This window comes from Portunus trituberculatus, chromosome 19 (assembly GCF_017591435.1).
Source record: "Portunus trituberculatus isolate SZX2019 chromosome 19, ASM1759143v1, whole genome shotgun sequence".
In the NCBI taxonomy this organism is placed as follows: domain Eukaryota; kingdom Metazoa; phylum Arthropoda; class Malacostraca; order Decapoda; family Portunidae; genus Portunus; species Portunus trituberculatus.
In genome coordinates, this window is record NC_059273.1 from 11,618,438 (window position 1) to 11,641,393 (window position 22,956).

The 22,956-nt window shown below is 42.3% G+C and overlaps 1 protein-coding gene across 2 annotated transcripts in view; it reads right to left on the bottom strand.

Moving 5' to 3' along the window:
* LOC123506385 (plexin-B-like) overlaps window positions 1–22,956 on the bottom strand; it is a 343,016-nt gene that overhangs the window by 68,376 nt on the left and 251,684 nt on the right. For both annotated transcript variants that reach the window (XM_045258472.1, XM_045258471.1), the window contains exon 3: window positions 21,646–21,774. In XM_045258472.1, coding sequence (XP_045114407.1) covers window positions 21,646–21,774 — 129 coding nt within the window. The remainder of the gene's footprint in view (window positions 1–21,645; window positions 21,775–22,956) is intronic.

A 22,956-nucleotide genomic window follows, 5' to 3' on the forward strand; every position in this document is an offset into this window, starting at 1 on the left:
TTTTGCCTCTTATTTGTATTTTTCCTTCAGTTCTGCTCAATGTTTCTGTGGTAAAACTCTGGAACTCTCTGCCTGCTTCTCTATTTCCAACTTTCTATGGCTTGATTTCTCTTAAGTGGGAGGTTTCAAGACATTTATCCTTTTCAATTGGCTGACTCTTTTGGAACTGTAAGGGGACTGGCATCTAAGTGGGTCTTATTTATTTATTTTTTTCTTTGTTGTCCTTGGCTAGTTTTTCCTCTTGCATAAAGAAAAATGTACCTGAAGCTTCGTGTTTCTATTAAAATTAACTCGTTGTGTTTATTTGATCGTCTTTTGTTATTAATTCCCTTGTTTATTTGATTGATGGTGTTTCTTTTCCTTATACTTTTCTGTCGTCTATATCAAAATAAACTCCTGTTGTTATTTGATCGTCTTTTGTTTTCGTTTTTCCTCATTTGTTTTTTTTATAGTAATAGTTTTTCTTTCCTTCTACTTTTCGATTCTCTATATAGGAAATCATTATCTTTGTTCCTCTTTCACTTTTTTTTCTGGAATGTGTGATTGTGTTTCTTCTACATATACTTTTCAATCGTCTATACAAAAAACGTCGCTAAACAGCTAAATTTGACTCTTTATCTGATCGTCTTTCATTTCGTTTTTGGTTTTATTCCTTGTTTAATGGCCACGTTTCCTTTACTTGTACTCTCTCGGTCGTTTATACTTCGAAGAGACCATTACTTACCTCTATTGTCTTTTTATCCTCACTCACGCAAAAGACGCCTTATTTCCTTGTCATTGTATACTTGAGCAATCTTATTATGCTGTGTTTCCTTTACTTGTACTCTTTCCATCGTCTATGCTTCGAAAAAAGTATTTGAAAAGACTATTACTTTTCTTTCTTCTCTGACAAACTCTTGCTTCGTTTGCTTCGCCATATATTTTAACACTCCTATTATGTTCTCTTCACTCACAACTATACTTCTTTAGGAGAGAGAGAAGGAGAGAAAGAGAAAGGCCTGTATTCTAAAAACGCTTTGCTCTCTCGCTATCACTGCTTTCCAAGGGCTCCAATTAAAGATACTCGTGTTTTCAAAAGTATTCCTATAGTTCTGGTAATAAACTGGCAAGATTTCTAGTTTACTATCAAAAAGGAGAAACTGTCTTGAAAACCTGGCTAGTTGTCTCTGTGGCCTTGCAAAATTGTCGTAGGGAAAGGGGAAGGCGTCTCTGAATACTGGCGAAAGAATAAGAGCAAGAGCAACAGAGAGACCACGTACCAAGAGCCAGACATAGCAACTCTCCTCTCCTCTTCTACCTACCGTCCCACCCACCACCCTCCATCCCTTCCTCTCCTACTCTCGTCGCCTCTAATAAAAAGTAATTTCCCGGCAAGACGTCGCTTCCAGACTGATTTCGTGCTGTGTTAAATCTTGCCAAAAGCAGCGGGGCGAGTGTGACCGAGGGGAAACTACAGCTTAAAGGCGAATTTCGAACGCTGTAGCTTGTGAGAGGGCGAGATTAAAAACATACTGAGGGGAAGAGAACCAGGAGGAGGAGGAGGAAGAGGAGGAGGACTAGAGGACTGTGGACTTGTACCGGAGAGTGAAGGTGGGTAAAAATAGGAAGGGATACGGAATAGATGGTGGAGGTGAGCGCGTGAACTATAAAGGTATTGAGAGGGAAAGAGGGAGTGGTAGTGAGAGGAGTGAAAATATTGAGGTTGAAAGGTGAGGACACGGAAAGGAGGAAGGATAAGGAGCAGGAGGAGAGGGGAAAGGTGAGGGGAAAGATGGTGAGGAAAGATTTTGGGTTCTGATGGGATTAGGGTAAAGAACCGGAGAAAAGGGGAGAGAGAGAGAGAGAGAGAGAGAGAGAGAGAGAGAGAGAGAGAGAGAGAGAGAGAGAGAGAGAGAGAGAGAGAGAGAGCTGCGGGATATGTGCAGTCAGATGAATGAACGGGATTGGAAGTCGAAAAGGGAGGAATAGAAACTAAAAAAGAAAAGAAAGTAAATAAATAAATGAAATAAAAAAATGAGTAAGCAAATATATGAATGAAAAAATAGCGATGAACTGTTTGTGAATAAATAAATACTCGGATATATAAAAACAGAAAACAAAGACAAGAAATAGATGAAAAATGGACACGAGGCGGAAAGAATAAAAGCGAGTAGAATAAAAGAAAAAAAATGTTAGAAATTAAGAGAGAGAGAGAGAGAGAGAGAGAGAGAGAGAGAGAGAGAGAGAGAGAGAGAGAGAGTACCCATCCCCCAACACACACATAACAAGACCCTTCAACTAAACTTAAAGATGACAAAAATATCATGTTTCTGCTTGTAAGGTAAATAGAGTGAAGAAATTTTCAGGGTAACAGAATGATGGTGGTACAGTGAGATTGTGGAACAGAAATGACATCATGACATCATCACACATCTCTTCTTATCATTTAGGAACCAGCATCAATAGGCATTTCTTTTAAAGCATTGTGTTGCCTTGGCTGGCTTTCTTTCCTACATAAAAGAGAAAAAACTCATATTCTTATCAGATATAAATAAAAAAAAAAAGGGCAGAATCGCTTCTCGCACACATTCGGTTCAAGTTTCACCTCGGCACGCGACAAGCTGACCCACTTCGGAGCACAAAGCAGAAGAAAACTGAGCGAAACACACCAATAAACACCAGGCTTAGAAAAAAAGGAGTAGAAAAAGGGAGATAAGGGAGAGAGATACTGTCAAACCAAATTCCCTTAATCCCTACTCAGCGACGCGCCCCTCCGCTACCCGACACCTTAAGGGAAAGGGGAAGGGGGCTAAGGGAGGAGTAAGGGGATAAGGGATGCAGGGAAGGGGCGGGGTGTCACCTAATCCGATTATAATTATTTTTCCAGCGTGTGGTGTGTTTGCTTCGCGTCTCCCGCCCTGGATCACACCTGGGCTACGAGGCGACGCACATTTGCCTTACCTGTTCACGAGGCGCTCACACACACACACACACACACACACACACACACACACACACACACACACACACACACACACACACACACACACACACGCGCGGACAGACTGGCAGGGAGGGAGGGAAAGAAAGGAGAGTGGAGGAAAAATACCTTAGCAAAACACAACTCCACGAACGTAAGGAAAACACACACACACACACACACACACACACACACACACACACACACACACACACACACACACACACACACACACACACACACACACACACAAGAAACACAAGGTTATTTTTTTGAAAGTCTATCCTCGTTGTGTTTCTGAAGCTTCTTTACGCGCGCACACACACACACACACACACACACACACACACACACACACACACACACACACACACACACACACACACACACACACACACACACGTCTCCCCTCGCGCCAGGCTGGGCTATAAGATCAAGAACGGCCCGTAAACCGCTACATCTCCTTTATTAAACTACAAGTTCTTGAAATGTTGCCGAAATTGACGACGACGACGAGGAGGAGGAGGAGGAGGAGGAGGAGGAGGAGGAGGAGGAGGGCGTGGCTCTACGGGACACTGTTTACAAGGCACATTCTCCTCCTCCTCCTCTTCCTCCTCCTCCTCCTTCTCCTTCTCTTCCTCCTGCGCTGACGGTTTGTGGGAAGGACGCGCCGATGTTTGTGTTACTGAGCGTCCCAGCCTCGCCAGCCCAACACAAACACAACACTGGAGAGCGAGGCGCTGTGTTGCTCCTCCTCCTCCTCCACCTCCTCTTCCTCCCCACAAAGAGATCCATTTCTTTATTTCTCTCTCACAATTCCATATTTTCTCTCCCTACATTTTCTTTGGCACATTTTCAGTCTTGGTTTCATTGTCTTGGCTGTGGAGTCTCTCTCTCTCTCTCTCTCTCTCTCTCTCTCTCTCTCTCTCTCTCTCTCTCTCTCTCTCTCTCTCTCTCTGTCATGGGCAAATAATGTCAGTTCTGTGAGATTTGGATATGTTTTCATTTTTACGGCTTGACTGAACGGCTGAGTGAAGGGAAATGGACGGGATGGGGTGAAGGAACGTGTTAGTGTGTGTGTATGTGCGTGTATGTGTGCGTGTGTGTCTGTCTGTCTGTGTGTATATGTGTATGTGTGTGGAGACTTGACACTTCCAGGAGGAGGAGGAAGAGGAGGAGTGGTTGTCAACAGAGGGAGTGAGTGAGTTAGTCAGCTTCGGAGTCGCTCTTTCGCCTCCCTCGAGTCCCTTCATGGCCTGCGCTTACTCGTTTCCCTCGCAGCGAGTTGGGGTCAGGCGGGGCGTGACGAACTGGCGGGAAAGGGAGGGAGTGGAAACGTAGAGAAGGGAGAGGGTTAGAGAGGGCGAGGTAACGGTGAGGGAGGAAAAGGAGTGGAAGAGTACTGAGGAATACAGGAATGGGAGGAAGGAAGGACACGTAACAGCAGTGGAGGAAAGGAAAGGAGAGGAGGGAACTGGAGTAAAGGGTTTGGGGAGAGAAAGAAGGGAGAAACGGGGAAAGATGAAGAAAGAGAGAACTAGAAGAGAGAAGGGAAGGAGAAGCAGGAATAATAAAGGACTTGGAGAGAGGTAAAAAAGAGTGGTAGAAATAATAGACGAAGAAACTGAGATTGAGTGAAAAAAAAGGAAGAGAAATTGAAAGGGAGGAATAATTTGAAAGAGTAGAAAGATGAATAAAGGGAAGGAGGAAAGAAGAAGAGACGAAAAGATAATGATGGATAAAGTAAAGAAGCAAGATTACTATGAATAAGGGAGAATATATAGAAAGAAGAGAAAGAAGAAAGAAAATGAAAATGGAGGAAAAGAAAACAAAGAATGAAGGGAAGAGAAAAAAGGTGTTTGTATGTAGTTTCCTTTTTCTCCCATGCATTCAAAAGTCCCTCCTTCCCTCCATTCTTTCCCTCCCTTCTTTCCTCCTTCCCTCCAAACCAACTCCCTCTACTCTCTCTCTCTCTCTCTCTCTCTCTCTCTCTCTCTCTCTCTCTCTCTCCCAGGGGACTTAGTTACGCTGTGTGTGTGTGTGTGTGTGTGTGTGTGTGTGTGTGTGTGTGAAGAAGCGACTGAGCGAAGTACCATATGTGATGTTTTGTGGCTTGTGTGTGTGTGTGTGTGTGTGTGTGTGTGTGTGTGTGTGTGTGTGTGTGTGTGTGTGTGTGTGTGTGTCGCCACCTGTCACACGTACACACAAGGTCTATATGTCAGCAGGTGTCACAGGAAGGCCCCTAAGAGTGTTGTCACTGTCATTCCCCCTTGACACTTCCCCTCTCCCCTCTGACACCCCTCCCCCTCACCACCACCTCCCTTCCCCTCTTCTTTCCTTTCGCTCCCTTTCAAACAGCGCCAAGGGACAGATAAATAAATAAACTCGTGGGAAGTAAAGAGAGAGAGAGAGAGAGAGAGAGAGAGAGAGGGCACATCCATTATTGTTATTATTGTTGTTGTTGTTGTTGTTGTTGTTGTTGTTGTTGTTGTTGCTGTTGCTTTTGTTGTTGTTGTTGATGATGTTGTTGTTACTATGAGAGAGGAGGATAAATTAGCTTGTTTTTTTTTATGTTGCACTTATCTTGATCTCCAGCTTCTGACAGAGAGAGAGAGAGAGAGAGAGAGAGAGAGAGAGAGAGAGAGAGAGAGAGACTAGGATGGGGGTTCTGTTTGTGAGCGAGGAGGAGTCAGATGTTCGGTGGAGCGAAACTAACAGGCGGAGAGAGAGAGAGAGAGAGAGAGAGAGAGAGAGAGAGAGAGAGAGAGAGAGAGAGAGAGCGCCATCCCTTTGCCCTCCTTCCTCCTACCTTCCTCTCTACCTTCCCTTCATGTTCCTTCTCCATCTCCCTCTCCTAACCCTCCTCTCCTCTCTCTCTCTCTCTCTCTCTCTCTCTCTCTCTCTCTCTCTCTCTCTCTCTCTCTCTCTCTCTCTCTCTCTCTCACACACACACACACACACACACACACACACACACACTCTATCCGTGTCTTCCCTCCATCATTGCACTTTTATTTTCATCGCAATGTCTTTACTTCATCTCTTCCTCACCTAATGCATTTTCCTTACCTCCAGTGTCTATCCTGATCCTCCTCCTCCTCCTCCTCCTCCTCCTCCTCCTCCTCCTCCTCCTCCTCCTCCTCCTCCTCCTCCTCCTCCTCCTCTTCCCATCTCACCTACACCTCTTAAGCCTCTCTGGGTAAACTTGGAAACCCGCAAACTAACTTCTACAGCGAGGAAATTAGGTTTTCTGCCACAGTCGTTCGCCAGATGCTCCTGCCCTGGCGCCGGGAGCAACGGAGGAGGAGGAGGAGGAGGAGGAGGAGGAGGAGGAGGAGGAGGAGGAGGAGGTAGGAGGAGGGAGGAAGGGGTAGATGCCGCAAGGGTTTTATTTGGGTGGTTAATATGTGGTTGGTTACACTCGTGAGAGATTAAGAAACATCTGTGAGAGTTCGTGACTTTCCTGACGAATTGCTGGCCCACGTGTTCTTGTTATTGATTATTGGCGGTGATCTCTCTCTCTCTCTCTCTCTCTCTCTCTCTCTCTCTCTCTCTCTCTCTCTCTCTCTCTCTCTCTCTCTCTCTCTCTCTCTCTCTCTCTCTCTCTCTCTCTCTCTCTATAAGACCTTCAATTTCTTCCTCATCTATCTCCCCCTTGCTTAATTCTAGATCTTCTCTCCTCTTCTTCCTCTTCCTCTCTTTATCCTTTACATGCACCCTTCACTTTCTTATCCTCGCCTTAATTCCTCTTCGTCTTCATTCAGTTCCTCTTCACTTCCTCTTTATCTTCCTTCATCTTCCTCTTCCTCCCCTCTCTCTTTTACTTTCTCTTTACTCAGTTTCTCTTCTCTTGTCTTTCATCCTCCTGTCTTTCCATCTTATTTTAAATTCTTTTCTATTTTACCCTACTTCTTCTTTTACTTCTCCTCTCCTTCCTCCTCTTTTTGTTTTTCGTCATTTTCTTGCCTCCTCTTGTCCTTCCCTTTTTATTTTATTTTCCCTTCTTTCTTCCTTAGTTTTTGTCATTCCCTCCTTCTCTTTTTTTTTTTTTTTTTTTGCTATCATTTCTAACCTCCTCATCTTGTCTTTCTCTTTCATTTTCCTCTCTCTTCTTTCTTAGTTCTCATCATTCCCTCCTGCCTTTCCTCCTCCTCCTCCTCATCCTCCTCCTCCTCCTCCTCCTCCTCCTCCTCCTCCTCCTCCTCCCACTAACGTCTCAGCGCTGTTAAGTCCGGAATTGAAGCATCTTTGGAAAGTTAGCAGGAGTGAGGCGTCGGGATACCAGGAGGCTTGGATCTCATTATGAGGAGGAGGAGGAGGAGGAGGAGGAGGAGGAGGAGGAAGGAGGAGGAAGAGGAGGAGGAGGAGGAGTAACTAGTGGTCATGAGAGCTAAATTACTTCGTTTTTTTTTTTTTTTTTTTGTCTCTTATTTCAAAAACTGATATTTGAGTTTTGATGTGGTATTGTCTTGTTGTTCATTGTTTGTCTTCAGTTTTCTTTATTAAATTTTCGGTGTTATTATTCATTATATTATTCTTTATTCCTTGTCTTCAGTTTTCTTCATTAAATTTTCAGTGTTATTCATTATTCATTTTACTATTCTTTATTCATTTCATTCATGGAGACTTGGAAAGTGTTTTCATATTGTCATTATCCTTATCGTTGTCATTCATCCTCATTCATCATTCTTATCTTTGTTTTTGTTATTTAAGACGGGAAAAGTGGATAGCGCAACATCAAAAAAAAAAAAAAAGGCCCACTTAGTCGCCAATCCCCTTGCAGGTCCGAAAGAGTTAGTCGAAATGAAGGGATAAATGTTTTAGCAGAATACATTTAATTATCCTTCTTGTTATCACCACTAATATCATTCACCACTAATATAGATTTAGGATTCATGTACGCATCACCTTTACCACTATCATCCCAATCATCATTCTTTCACATTTCCCTTCATTACAAACACCATTAACATTCACCATTAATACAACTCATCAAAGAGACTTAGAATGCATCTCACCACCACCACCACAAGCACCACCACCACTACCACCACCTCCACCATCACCACCGCCACCACCAATCACCACCAATCCAGCAATTTCTCTCAGATGATCTTCCCCTCCTATCTTACCCAGTTGACACCACGCCCCTCACTGCGACACCGCTAAGCCCGCGAGATGAGGGGAGAGCTGAGGGGAAAGATGAGAGGAAGGGCTACTGTGGGAGTACTGTCTGAGGGGAAGGAGAAAGAGGGGAAAGCATAGCGTGGGAGAAAAGGGGAGGCATGAATAAAGAAAAGGGATAAGGAGGAGTGATAAAGAAGGTATTTAGGAAAGATAAGGAGAACAGTGAGGGGATGAGGGGAAAGAGGGGAGAGGGGAGAGGCTGAGTGAGTGGGTGGTGATGACTTAGAGAGAGAGAGAGAGAGAGAGAGAGAGAGAGAGAGAGAGAGAGAGAGAGAGAGAGAGAGAGAGAGAGAGAGAGAGAGAGCATAGGCGTGGGGTGATGGAAGAGAGCTTAGGTGTGGCTGAGGAAAGGTTAGTGATGGTGAGGGGAGAGGTGGGTGAGGGAGAAGTGAGGGGAGAGTGAGGGAGAGGGGAGAGCCACTCGGTTATGCATGAGACGGCGAGGTTACGAGAGTTGCAAGGTGTAAGTCTGAGACACTCTTGACAAACCAACGTTACAGGGGGACAGTTTGGCCAAGTCTCTCTCTCTCTCTCTCTCTCTCTCTCTCTCTCTCTCTCTCTCTCTCTCTCTCTCTCTCTCTCTCTCTCTCTCTCTCTCTTGACACGTGTTAGTGCAGGAATGTAAGGGGGAAGAGAATTAGTAGTTGAGGAATTCATAGCAGTAGTAGTAGTAGTAGTAGTAGTAGTAGTAGTAGTAGTAGTAGTAGTTGTAGTAGTAGCAGTAGTAGTAGTAGTAGTAGTAGTAGTAGTAGTAGTAGTAGTAGTAGTAGTAGTAGTAGTAGTAGTAGTAGTAGTAGTAGTAGTAGTAGTAGTAGTAGTAGTAGTAGTAGTAGTAGTAGTAGTAGGTGAGAGTGTGGTGAGGAATGATGAAGTGTGAGAGTAATAACAGTGAGAGGAGGATAATCGCACAATGATGAGTATAATGAGTGTTGTTGTAATAAGGGAAGGATAAATGACAGGAGTAATATTTAGTGTATACTCATTAAAGGTGTTTTAATTATAAGCAGGTGAGATGGCCAACTAATTAAAGAACGTAATAACTAGACAAAGGTGTAATTCTCAGGTGATACTTAAAATTACTACCACTTACAGGCACTAATAACTGAGATAAGTGGGAGATGTGAAGAGAGGTGAAGGTTGGTAGTGACAGGAACAAATTTACCTGTGTAGCATAAGGTAAATTACAGGTGTATGAGGGAACAGGTAGGAGCAGGAGGAGCTTTGGACTGGTAATGTGGTGGTGTGTGAGGGAGTGGAGCTGGTGTAGTGGATGGTTGGTGAAATGGAGTGGTGCTTGTTTTTCTAAGTTTTTAGGTGTGTGAGGGGAGAGGTAGACAAAATGAAGTGGTGTGTGAGGGAAGAGGTGAGTAAAATGGAGAGGTGTGTGAGAGAACAGGTGGGTAAATGGACTGGTGTGTGAGGGAATAGATAGACAAGATGGAGTGGTGTATGAAGGAACAAATAGGTAAAACGGAGTGCTGTGTGATGGAACAGGTAGGCAAAATCAAGTGGTGTGTGAGAGAAGAGGTGAGTAAAATGGAGTGGTGTGTGAGGGGACAGGTAGAAAAAAGTGGAGGGGGTGTGTGAGGGGACAGAGAGGAAAAATGGAATGGTGTGTGAGGGAACAGAGAGGTCAAGTGGAGTGGTGTGTGAGGGGACAGAGAGGAAAAATGGAATGTTGTGTGAGGGAACAGAGAGGTCAAGTGGAGTGGTGTGTGAGGGGACAGAGAGAAAAGTAGAGTCGTGTGTGAGGGGACAAGAGGTCAAGTGGAGTGGTGTGTGAGGGGACAAGAGGTCAAGTGGAGTGGTGTGTGAGGGGACAAGAGGTCAAGTGGAGTGGTTTGTGAGGGGACAAGAGGTCAAGTGTAGTGGTGTGTGAGGGGACAAAAGGTTAAGTGGAGTGGTTTGTGAGGGGACAAGAGGTCAAGTGGATTGGTGTGTGAGGGGACAAGAGGTCAAGTGGAGTGGTGTGTGAGGGGACAAGAGGTCAAGTGGAGTGGTGTGTGAGGGGACAAAAGGTTAAGTGGAGTGGTATATATTTTCTTTGAGTTTTTACTGCTTTTCTGTATGCTTTTTTTTTTTGTCTAATTATCAGGTTTTTAATTTGCGGTAAAAGTTCGAATATATATGTAAGTGTTTTTGAAATGTACCTAATGAATATTCTTATCATTTTATTTTTACTTAGTCTAGTTTTCAGTTTATCTATATATATTTTTTCTATTTTTTGGTTTAATGAATTTATTTAGTTTTAAGCTAGAATTATACTTTGAGGCCACGATTAATATGAAATAGTTTCTTGGCTTGTCAAAGTTTGCCAGATGGTTCTTTGTAGAAGTGATTAAGCTTTCTTTATTTGATATTATAAGACGGATTAACAATATATCAAATTCAATTCCCCTGAAGAATCATCAGCGAAACTAGTCACCTCCTACTGACCTCCCTACACCTGTGTTTCACTTGACCAACTTGTCTGAATGTCTGAACAAATCAAATGCCTGAACAATATATCAAAGGTCAAGAAAAAAGTAATTGGAGTCTCTCCCTCTTTTTTTATTCGATTTTCACAGCACTTTCCATAATTAAAATCATTATATATTAAGGCTGAGGTTAAAATGAAATTCGTTTTCTTTTTAATATCCTTCCTTAAAAGTAAAGTCTTTACTTTAATCTCTAGTGAAAATTAAGTAAGTTTCTTTGATCTCTTTCCATATAGGTGTGATAAAATTTCTTGTTGTTCCCTTTTGATTATATAAGATTAAAATGCATGAAGGAAAGGTTAAGATGAATAGATCTATTTTTGTATTAATCTTTTTTCGACTAAATGAGACAGAGTTTTTTTTTCCTTAACTAAGCAGATTCATAATGCATGAAAAACAAGATTAAAACTAAGTATCTCAGTATAAATTTTCTCTTGTATGAAATTTTAATGTATCAAAGGCGAAGGTTAAAATGGAGCACGTTTCTTTTTTTTTTTTTTTCTCGGTGTCTTTTGTTGTGAGGTCTGCAGAGTAGTTTGAGTTAGATGACTTGGTCTATTGGTTTAGCGGGGCGGGCGGTGAGCCTCCAGGGATGTGCTTATGTTCCTCATTTGCCTCAAGAGAAGAAGTTTGCCTCAGTTCTTGCGTGTTATGCTAAAACTCTTAAGTGCTTAGTTAGTTACGCTACATATTTACATACATACACACACACTTGCCTATTTGCGTACCCACACACGTACATACAAACACACACATTATGCTTTTTATTATATTTATGGTAGAAAATGTGTTTTCTGTTGTTGTTGTTGTTGTTGTTGTTGTTGTTGTTGTTATTATTCCCCGATTACAAGTTATTTCAATAATTTACACACACACACACACACACACACACACACACACACACACACACACACACACACACACACACACACACACACACACACACACACACACACACACACACACACACACACACACACACCCAAAACACAACTTGTATTTCACGAAACACAAAACTAACTACAGATTGAAACACAAACAAGAATGATCCAGTTTAGAAAGTCAAAGAAAAGTAACACGAGGAGAGAGAGAGAGAGAGAGAGAGAGAGAGAGAGAGAGAGAGAGAGAGAGAGAGAGAGAGAGAGAGAGAAGGTTGATAAGGAACGCTTGTCTCACCCACGAATCCTTTGGCGCCCATATATTATCCTCCTCCTCCTCTTCCTCCTCCTCTCCTCCTCCTCCTATCTCTTTCCCTCTTTTAATTAAGTGTCTTTAGTGTTATTGTCCATTCCCATAACACCTTCCCTCCCTCCCTTCCTATCATCTTCCTTTCCCTCTCTCCCTCCTTCGCTTCCTTCTCTCCCTCCTTCATTTTCCTTATCTGCAAACCCTCCCTCCCTCTACCCTCCTCTCCCTCCAACATATAATCCTTCCCTCCCTTCTCTCCAATCGCCCCCCCTTCTCTCTCTCTCTCTCTCTCTCTCTCTCTCTCTCTCTCTCTCTCTCTCTCTCTCTCTCTCTCTCTCTCTCTCTCTCTCTCTCTCTCTCTCTCTCTCTCTCTCTCTCTCTCTCTCTCTCTCTCTCATGTTTAGAGTCAATAACTATGTATCTGATTCCATTATATTCATTATATTGGCATTATGTTTCCTTATCTATTGTATTTATATTATGTTTCCTCCCTACCTTATGGGCTTATCAAATCTCTCTCTCTCTCTCTCTCTCTCTCTCTCTCTCTCTCTCTCTCTCTCTCTCTCTCTCTCTCTCTCTCTCTCTCTCTCTCTCTCTCTCTCTCTCTCTCTCTCTCGTTAGGAAGGTAAGAAAGGGTCATAGTGATTGAAGACAGGTGAGAGATAGAGATAGATAGATAGATAGATAGATAGATAGAGAGAGAGAGAGAGAGAGAGAGAGAGAGAGAGAGAGAGAGAGAGAGAGAGAAGATGAGGAAAATGTATGGAAGGAGAGAGAAAATGGCTTAAAATTGTCTTTTTTTCCCCTTTTTCCTCCCCCTTTTTTCCTCTTCTCTCTCCTCCTCCTCATCTTACCTTCCCTTCCACTCCTAAATCCTGTCGCCTGTCCCACCCGCCTGTCCCATAAAGTAAACAGGCTACACACCTCCTCCTTCTCCTCCTCCTCCTCCTCCTCCTCCTCCTCCTCCTCCTCCTCCTCCTCCTCCTCCTCCTCCTCCTCCTACTCTTCCTCCTTTTCCCTAGAGTCAGAATAAAGTCGTTTCCGAAAGAAGATCAGACACCTTGCTCTCTCTCTCTCTCTCTCTCTCTCTCTCTCTCTCTCTCTCTCTCTCTCTCTCTCTCTCTCTCTCTCTCTCTCTCTCTCTCTCTCTCTCTCTCTCTCTCTCTCTCTCTCTCTGAGGCATTAGATAATCTGAGACCAAGAGGAGGAAGAAGAAAATAGAAGAAGAAAAGATGAAGAGGGAAGAAAAAGAGGCTGTGACAGATGAAGTATTTCCTTCTTCTTCTTCTTCTTCTTCTTCTTCTTCTTCTTCTTCTTCTTCTTCTTCTTCTTCTTCTTCTTCTTCTTCTTCTTCTTCTTCCTCCTCCTCCTCCTCCTCCTCCTCCTCCTCCTCCTCCTCCTCCTCCTCCTCCTCCTCCTCCTCCTCCTCCTCCTCCTCCTCCTCCATCTATTGAAGAAAGAAAGAGGGGAGGAAAAGGAAAAGTTAGAAAGAGATGAGGGAAAGAGGCCGATAACCTGAGAGAGAGAGAGAGAGAGAGAGAGAGAGAGAGAGAGAGAGAGAGAGAGAGAGAGAGAGAGAGAGAGAGAGAAGGGGGTGACTTTTTTTTCCTCTCTTCACCTCTTCCTAAAATTTGAAAGGTAACGTTAAAGAAGGAAATTAATGTGGAACTCTTTTTTCCCTTCCTTAACTTTTTCCCATTTATTTTTTCCCTGTGTCATCCCTCCTTATCTTCCTCCTCCTCCTCCTCCTCCTCCTGCTCTTCCTCCTCCTCTACCCGTCATCTTCTATTTAGTATTTCATCTATCTTCTCGTCCTCTCTTTTTCTTCTTCCTCTTTCTTTACATCTTTTGTTTTCCTTCTTCTTCTCCTCTTCTTTTTCTCATCTTCATTCTTATTCCTTTGTTTTTCTTTATTATTTCTCCTTTTCTTATGTTTATTCTCTTCTCCTTCTTTCCTTCCTTCCTTCTTCTCCCATTCATTCCTCTACGCTCATTCTCTCTTTCCGTTAACTCCTATTCTTCTTTAATTTCTTTCTATCATCATCTATTCTTTATCTTCCTTTTCATTCATTTCTGTTTTATTCTATCCCTTGTCTTTCCTATCCTTTCCCTCTTTCTTCTCGTTATCACACTTTTCCCCTCATCTCTTTTTTTTTTCTTCTTTTTCCTCATTTCTCCTTTCATTCTTTTCCCCTTCCTATGGTTTCCTTCTTTCGTTATTTGTTTTCTTATCCTCAATTTTCTCTCACTTATCTTCTCGTTTCTTCCTCATCTCTCGTTTCCTTATTTCCCCTCATTTCTTCTTTCTTCTTCCTTTTCCTCTTTTTCTCTTCTTTCCTCTCTTTTCTCATCTCTCCTTTCCTCACCTTCCTCATCTCTCCCTCACTTTCCTCCTTGTCTCTCCTTTCCTCCATTCTCCTTTCCTTCCTCATCTCTCCTTTCCTCACCTCCTTTCCTCCACCTCTCATTTCCCCTCTTTTCTTCACATCTCTCCTCACTTTTCCCCTCCTCTCTCTCCTCACTTTCCTCATTTCTCTCTCTCCCTCATCTTTCCCCCACCTCTCATTTCCTCATTTTCCTTCACATCTCTGCTCACTTTCCTCTCCTCATCTCCTTTCCTCACCTTCCCGTCACCTTAACTTTCCTCACTTTTCGCTCATCTCTCCTCACTTTCCCTCTTCATCTCTTCTCCTCACTTTCCCCTCATCTCTCCTCACTTTCCCCTCCTCATCTCCTCTTCTCACTTTCCCCTCACCTTTCCTTTCCTCCATTCTCCTTCCTTATCCTCTTCTCCCCTGGTCTCCCGTGCCTCGCCTTCCTTGTATTGGCAGAGTCAACACGTTCACTACTCTTCTAAATCCTGGTGTATCGCTTTTCCATTCATTTGCGCGGCAGGGGACGAGGCGCTGCATGTGGAGAGCTGCTGAAGCGGAGGAGGTGGAGGGGTGGAGGTAGCGGAGAGGTGGAAGGATAGGGATGAAAAGCTGGAGGAAGTGGAAGAGGTGGAGGGGTGAAGGAGGTGAAGGGTTGAGGAATAGAGGGTAGAGAGCTTGAGAGGTGGAGGAGGTGGAAGAGGTAGAGGCGTGAAGGAGGTGGAGGGGTGGCAAAAAAGAGGAGAGGTGGAGGAGGTGAAGATAGTGGAGAGGTGGAAGAATAGAGGTGGAGGGCTGGAGAGGTGAAGGAGATGGAGGGGTGGAGGTAGTGGAGAGGTGGAAGAATAGAGGGCATGGAGGTGGAGGTAAGAAATGGAGGGTTGGATGTAAGAATAGGGTGAAAGGAAGGATTTGGAGGTGTTGGAGCGTGAGAAAAACGGGAACGAGGTAGCAAAGGAAGAGGAGGAGGAGGAGGAGGAAAGTATGTAATGGAAGGAGGGACGAGGACGGAAGGAAGAAAATCTGGAGGAAGAGGAGGAGGAAGATATGAGATGGAAGGGCAACACGAAAAGAAGAAAAAAAGAGAAGGGGAAGAAGGAGGAGGAGGAGGAGGAGGAGGAGGAGGAGGAGGAGGAGGAGGAGGAGGAGGAGGAGGAGGAGGAGGAGGAGGAGGAGGAGGAGGAGGAGGCGGCATAAGATGGAGGGAGGGACAAGAGGGAGGCAAGAAAAGGATGCGTGAAATCTTGCTGGAATTTAAAGCCAAACTTTTAATGTAAATGATACAATAGATTAGATTACCGTCCCACATTGGCATTTATCTCCCTCCCTCTCATTTCCTCTCTTCCTTCCTTTAATCCTCACCTTTTTCCCTCCTTTCCTTTCTTCATCCCTCTCATTTATTCCTCTTTCTTCTTTTTTTCTCATTACCTTTTCATTCCTTTCTTTCTTCTGTTTCCTCTTCTCATTCCTTCATTATTCTACTCTTTCATCTTCTTTCCTTTATTTCTTTATTCTCCTCCTTTATTTCCTTTTCTCTCTTTTCCTTTCCTTTCATTCTTTTATTCCCTCCTCATATTCTCTCTTTCTTCCTTCATTCTCCTTCTTTAGTTCTCCCTTTCACCTCCTCCATTTTTTCTCTTCCTCTTTTGCTCTCATCCATTCGTTTTTTACTTATCTCTCTCTCTCTCTCTCTCTCTCTCTCTCTCTCTCTCTCTCTCTCTCTCTCTCTCTCTCTCTCTCTCTCTCTCTCTCTCTCTCTCTTGACATTTCTACCTCCTTTCCTCCTTACTTTCCTTCCTTTTTTTTCCTTTCTCTTCGTCTTCTCATCCATCAGAGAGAGAGAGAGAGAGAGAGAGAGAGAGAGAGAGAGAGAGAGAGAGAGAGAGAGGACAAATAAACAATATAAAATACAGTAGATGACAAAAGGGGAAAAAAATCTTTGATAGATTAAAAAGAGGGGAAAAAATTGAGACCGGAGGGGAAAAGAGGAGAAGGGGAAAAGAAGACGTGGCTGGAAAAAAAATGTATTCCCAAATTTCCTTCACTGTAAGGGGAAAAAAGGGGAAAAAAGACTATATATTTGTATGTATCTGTATCTTGCTACGGAAGTGAGGGGAAAGGTCCTGGATGGAATGGAGAGAGAGAGAGAGAGAGAGAGAGAGAGAGAGAGAGAGAGAGAGAGAGAGAGAGAGATAGGAAGGAAGGAAAGTAAGGGTTAAAAAGAAGAAAGGGGAAGAGAGGGTAAATGCGAGGGAAGGAAGGAAGACGAGAAAAGGAGACCGAAAAGAAACAAAGGAGAATAGGGGAAGAAAATAAAGAATAATAAAAGATGAAGTGAGAGAAAGAAGAAAGGATGAAGGAAGGACAAAAACAAGAGAGAATGGAGAAAATGATGAAAAGAAGGAAAGAGAACCGGGAAATGAGAAAAAACAAAGAGAGAAAGAGGGAAAAATAATAGAAAGCAGAGGAGAGAGAATGAAAGGAAAGAAGGTGAGGGGAAAGAAGGAAAAAAAGAAAAGGGAAAACAAAGATACATACGAAGAAAGTCCGATTTTGGGTCATATATGGAATAAGAAAGAGGGGAGAGAAGAAAGAGGAAGAAGACGAGGAGAAGGGAGAGAAGGGGAAAAAAAGAGGAAAAAAAAGGAGGAGAAAAAGAGAAAGTGACGAGATATTCAGAAAGGGATATGGAAAGAGAGGTGGGGGGGGAAAGAAGATAAGAAAGTGAGGGAATGCGACAATAGGAGAGGAAGAGAGAAGAGGAGGAAGAGAGAGAGAGAGAGAGAGAGAGAGAGAGAGAGAGAGAGAGAGAGAGAGAGAGAGAGAGAGAAAGAAGGGAAGAGGAGGAATAAAGGGAAGGATATTGAACCAGAACTGTTGGAGGCATTTATGTTTCATAGAGAGAGAGAGAGAGAGAGAGAGAGAGGGAGAGGGAGAGGGAGAGAGGTTTCAAAGCCAAACAGGGACGGAGAGGGAAAATACGATAATAAAAAAGCAGACAAAGAATAGGAAAAAAGAAAAAGAGGGAAAAAGAAAGACAGAGCGTGTATTGCGTATAAGAAATCAATGAAACAGAAAAATTAAAGATGAAATAACTGGAGTTGGAAGAGAAATTGGAAAAAAAAAGATAGAGAGAGAGAGAGAGAGAGAGAGAGAGAGAGAGAGAGAGAGAGAGAGAGAGAGAGAGAGAGAGAGAAAGGGTAAAACCGGTGAAAAAATGTTTTAGAAAGACGCGGGAAAGAATGTGAAAAAAATAACACAAAAAGATGAGTCGACAAGGAAACACGAATTCTTTCAGTCGCAAAAAGAGTGAGAGGAAAAAATGAAAAAAAAAAAAAAACAACAAAAAGGGAACAAATAAAGGTAAAAAAAACTCAAAAAAGAAGAAATTAGAAAAAAAAGTGCAAATATTTATCTTGAACTAAGCCTGATTTTAGGATGAGAGGGGAAATAAATAGTACGAATGAGAAACATCCATTTTCCCCTCACATTACCTATCATCACTCTCCTATCATCCATTTTTCCCATGATATTGAACTTCATTCCACTCAAATCATCGTTTTTCCCCTCATATCTTATTGAATTTCCTTGACATTAGCCCTCATTCCCTCATATCTCCCCTCATTCTTCTTTTATTTTACTTCTCATCCCCTCATTTCCCTCATCAATACTCTGAACACCTCTCACATACATCCTTACCCTCACATTTCCTCTCAACTCTCACTTCCCTCACCTATTCAACCCCTCACATGAACTCATTCACCATTCACAGATCCCTAACCCCTCTCCCCTTTCTCTCCGTCCCCTCACATTTCCCCTCTCGCGTCACCCGTCACAGCAACCGCGAGTCACGTATTCAGAAGCGTTGCCATGGAAACGTAAACACCGAGGTACTTCTTTCTCCTCAAAAAATAAGAAGAGAAAAAGGGAAAAAAGTAGAAGGGGGAGAAAAATAAAGGAAAACAGTCTCCCTAGTACGTACTCTATCGGGAAAATACTTTCTAGAAATGGAAAAAGGGGAAAATATTGAGATTCTGATGTAGATGGAAACTGGAGTCCTTTTTTCATTTTTGCTATCATTTTGAGTACGAAAGGATTTTTTGTGGGTGGATAAATGGATGGATAGGTGGATAGAAAACGGCCGGATGGATAGATTGAAAGATAATACTAAGATTCTAATGTAGATAGATACTGGGGTCGTTTTTCTTCATTTTTTATCACTTTTTGTTTTGTCTGAGTACGAATGGATGTTTTTTTGTTGGTGGATAGATGGATGGATAAGTGGATAGAAAGCTAGCCGGACGGATAGACAGAAAGATAAATAGTTGACCAGGTGGATGAAAGGATGTTTAGGTACGTATATTGATGGATAGACAGATGTAAGATTGTCAGAGAGAGAGAGAGAGAGAGAGAGAGAGAGAGAGAGAGAGAGAGAGAGAGAGAGAGAGAGAGCTTATCACCTTAACAAATAAATTAACCATAAAATTTGATCTCATTTCTTTTAATATCGTACTGAAAGACAATTTTTTTTTATCTACTACTGCATATCGCCTTTTAATAGAGCTTAATTTGGTGGTAATTGAATAAAAACTAAACGAAGCTCAACAAAACATCTCGGAGCGCTAGAAAGATGGCAGAACACTGAACGAACGAAGATTAGAGAGAACACACGCCAATAACTACGATTCATGCCATTAATTCTCGCCTCGTGTTCCATATCGCAGCGTACGAACATCAGTGAGCGATGCTTCCTTTTATCTTTAATTAACTCTACTCATTACCCGCCAGAGGACAGCTGTGCCTTGGCTATGGGGAGGTTATAGGGATCATTAATGGGTACATGGATTCCCTACTTCCTCCTCCTCTTTCTCCTTATCCTTCTCTTCCTCTTCCTCCTTCTTTTTCTTCTTGTTCTTATTTTTTTTTTCTTCTTCATCACCATCACCATCATCATCATCATCATCATCATTTTCTCCTTCTACTTCTACTTGTTCTTGTTCTTCTTCTTCTTCTTCTTCTTCTTCTTCTTCTTCTTCTTCTTCTTCTTCTTCTTCCTCCTCCTATTCTATTTCTCTCACTTTTGAAATGCTTTTACTCCCCACCAATATTACATTCAAAAGAAGTTCCACGGGGTTTAGAAGGGCATCTTTACGGTTCTAGTGACATATTAACCCCTTCAATACTGGGACACATTTTTACCTTGAGATTTGTGTACAATTAGACCATTTCATTTACATTAGGAAAGATCTATAGAGGTCAGAAGATTAATGGCCACAGTCTTCACTATTTCAATCCCCCACATAAGTTTCTGAAGTTGTAAAAAATCACCAAATGAGTTAACAAGGTTTCTACAGGTTTTTTTTTTCTTATTTATACCATGTGGGCTTTTCATGGGAATTTATGGGCTAAAGGGGATACTTTTTATGGTACCTCCTATCTCAAAGCCCACCCGCTAGGAAACCGTTGCCCCGAGTGAGGAAGCCCAACCTATACTCAGACCGTGGACAGGATTCGAACCCGTGCGCTTGGAGACCCCTCGAACCCCAAAGCACGCATGGTTCCACTGTACCACGGCCTTCCCCAACCCATTCAATACTAGGACGCATTTTTACCATGAGTTTTGGGTATGATTGGACAGTTTTATTGACATTAGGAAGGGTCTATAGAGGTCAGAAGATTAATGGCCAGAGTCCTCACTATTTCAGTCCCCCACATAAGTTTCTGAAGCTATATAAAATCATCAATCAACAGGGTTTTTACAGTATTTAGTGAAGAAATAGTCTTGAGAACTCAGCTAGTCATCCCTGTGGCCTTTGAGAATAGTTGTGCTGAGAGCAAGGCCATTCTAAATAAGGTTTGGGGTTGTTTACTGCTAGTTATTTTTTTTTCTTTGTGTTAATTTGTGTACATCCTTCTCTTCCTCTTCCTCTCTGCTATCCTGTTTCTCTCACTGCATGTTAGACTGTTCACGTCCCACAAACACCAACATAAGACTCAATAAATTCATCTCTGTCCGTTCCTCTTTCGTGTTTCCTTGTGTTCCTTCTATTTCTCCTCCTCCTCTTCCTACTCTTCCTCCTCGTGCACCACCACCACGACACGTCCACATAACTCACGCTCACTCACTCCCCTACAAGAAGGATTTAGCCTCGATTGCTCTGCGCTCTGTCCCAATCCTCCCTAAATCCGGCAGACCCAAAGGACACAAACACCGAAACAGCGACACGGGAACTCAACTTTGGGGAATAATTCAGATAACCCCCACGTATGTAACTTGTATTTCCGTAACGTAGCGGGTGTGGAGTATCTTTTGCGTGTAAGTTAGAGTAGGTAGTGTAAGGCTTTATTTGAATTTAAACGAGTTTTTTTTAAGGTGTTTTTACGGTTCTAGAGGTAGAGTGACAAGATTTTTACATTATGAATTGGAGAAACGCTCTAGGAAACCTCGCTTGTCATCCCTGTAGCCTTCGAAAATAGTCGTGGTAAGAGAGAAGAGTGTTTTTATTTATCTCTGTCTGTTAGTTGTTTTTTTTTCCTGTCTTATTTGACGTGTTTTTTTTTTTTATTATTGTGTGTGAACTCTAACGTAAAGGGTGTGCATTTGACTTTTTGCCTGAAAGTCTGAGGTTAGTGTAAATTATCTGTCTGTTAGTTTTTTTTTCTGTTATTTGACGTGTTTCTCTGATTATTGCGTGTAAACTGTATCCCTGTAACGTAGAGAGTGTGCATTTTCTTTTTGCCTGTAAGTTTGATGATAATGTAGATAATCTCTGTCTGTTATTTCTTTCTGTGTTTTTGACGTGTTTCTCTGATTATTGTGTGTAAACTGTATTCATCTAACGTAAAGATGTGCATTTATCTTTTTGCCTGAAAGTTTGAGGGTAATGTAAATAATCCCTGTCTGTTAGTTTTTTTTCACTGGTATTTGACATTTTCTTTAATCGCAAATCACTCTGAGACATTCTGTTCTTGTTTTCCATTACATCACCTACAATTCCGTTCAGCTTTTTATTTTAGATGCTTCAAAAGATTTTACACCTTGCGATTAGTCTTGAATTACGACATAACCTCTATACTTGTAATTGAGAGAACTAACAAGCCTCTATAATGGTACAAATGCTTAGCTTAGACGTGTAAGTTATATGTGAGAGCACTGTACGTAAAGAGTTACCTGTGACTCGCCTTTAGGACAATTAGCTAAATCTAGCCCCCTTTTTTTTCTAAGCCTTATTAATAGTACCTGTAACATCTGTATACGTGACACTACAGGTAACAACGGACAGGTGGACTAAAACTTAACCTTTCTCCTTACATGTTAAATAAGTCAAACCACAAATATGAAAAAAAAAAAATAAATCAACAAACAACCACAAAGACCTGAAACAAGTAATGGACAGGCAACAAGGGACAAGGACACACGTACAAACACACACAAACACACGAAGAACACTTGGAGACTCACCTTACTGCTTGAAATCACGTAGAGGAACCGCCGGTGCTTGTCGAATCTCATATCAGGTAGAAGAGGAAAGCCACGATCGACGCCCACCTCCTCGTACTCGGCTGCCTCCTCTGCTGTGGCCACCAGGATCTGTGGAACACGAGGAAGGTCAGGACAGATCACAGAGAGGCTTGGTGGAATGAGGCAGAAGGCGGGGATGACGAAGGAGAGAGAGAGGAGAGGGAAGGAAGAAACAGGGAGAGGATGTGATACCAGTAATATTATTTTGAAAAGCAAATGTAAAGGGAGTGTAAAAGCTCTTGAGGAATTTATGTTAAGGAAAACGTGAAGGTAAAGACGTCATAGGGAAATGTGATAGGAAAATGTTAAAGGTGTGGTTTGAAAAGAGAGGAAATGTAAGATTTTGGGGATATAAAGGAAGGAAGCACGGGATTTTCGAGGATATAAGAGATGATAGGGAGGTATGAGGGAAATGGGAAGGGAAGGAAAGGAGGGAGAGGAGAGGAAAATAGGTAGGGCGAGCTTGTATAAGGATGTGATATGGGAACTTAGAGAATGTAAAGGACGTGAGGTAGAAGGGAGGGAGGATAAAGGGAGGGAACGATGGGGTAAAATAGGGAAATAGGTGAGATTGGAAAGAGAAGTGTGGGAAAACAGGAGAGAAAAGAAAAAAATAGGAGAAAAATGGTAGAAAAATAAACGAAGGAAAGAAAACAGAAAAATGTAGCAGGAAACAAATATAGAAATGAAGAAAACAGGAAAAGAAGAAAGACAAAGAAAAATCACGGAAGAGAAGAAACGAAAGAAGAAACATGAAGAAAACATGAAAAGGAGAAGGAACAAAACAAAACGGGAAAGGAGGAAGAAAAGAAAGGAAATAATACACAATGAAAGCATAATATTGAACCACAGTATGTTGTATCTACATGTGACGTCACCATTCCAGGACGACCAATGGGGACACAGCAAGCTCGTGACGTCATATCACCACCACCAATCATCTCTTAATGTCACCGTGTTTACCTGTGACGTCATAGACCACTAGCCAATCACACACTTTTATTATTTTCCTTGGCTTTTTTTTCCTGAAGCTTTCCAATGTTTGAAACGCGGAAGAGAAAAAAAAGAAAAAAAGAAGAAAAGAAAGGCCGGGAAATAAAGAACGCAGCGAGATCAAAGGATAGAAAATAAATATTGGGGAAGAAAAGTCGAGTAGAAAAAGGTCGATTTTATTAAAGGTACTTTGTGTGTGTGTGTGTGTGTGTGTGTGTGTGTGTGTGTGTGTGTGTGTGTGTGTGTGTGTGTGTGTGT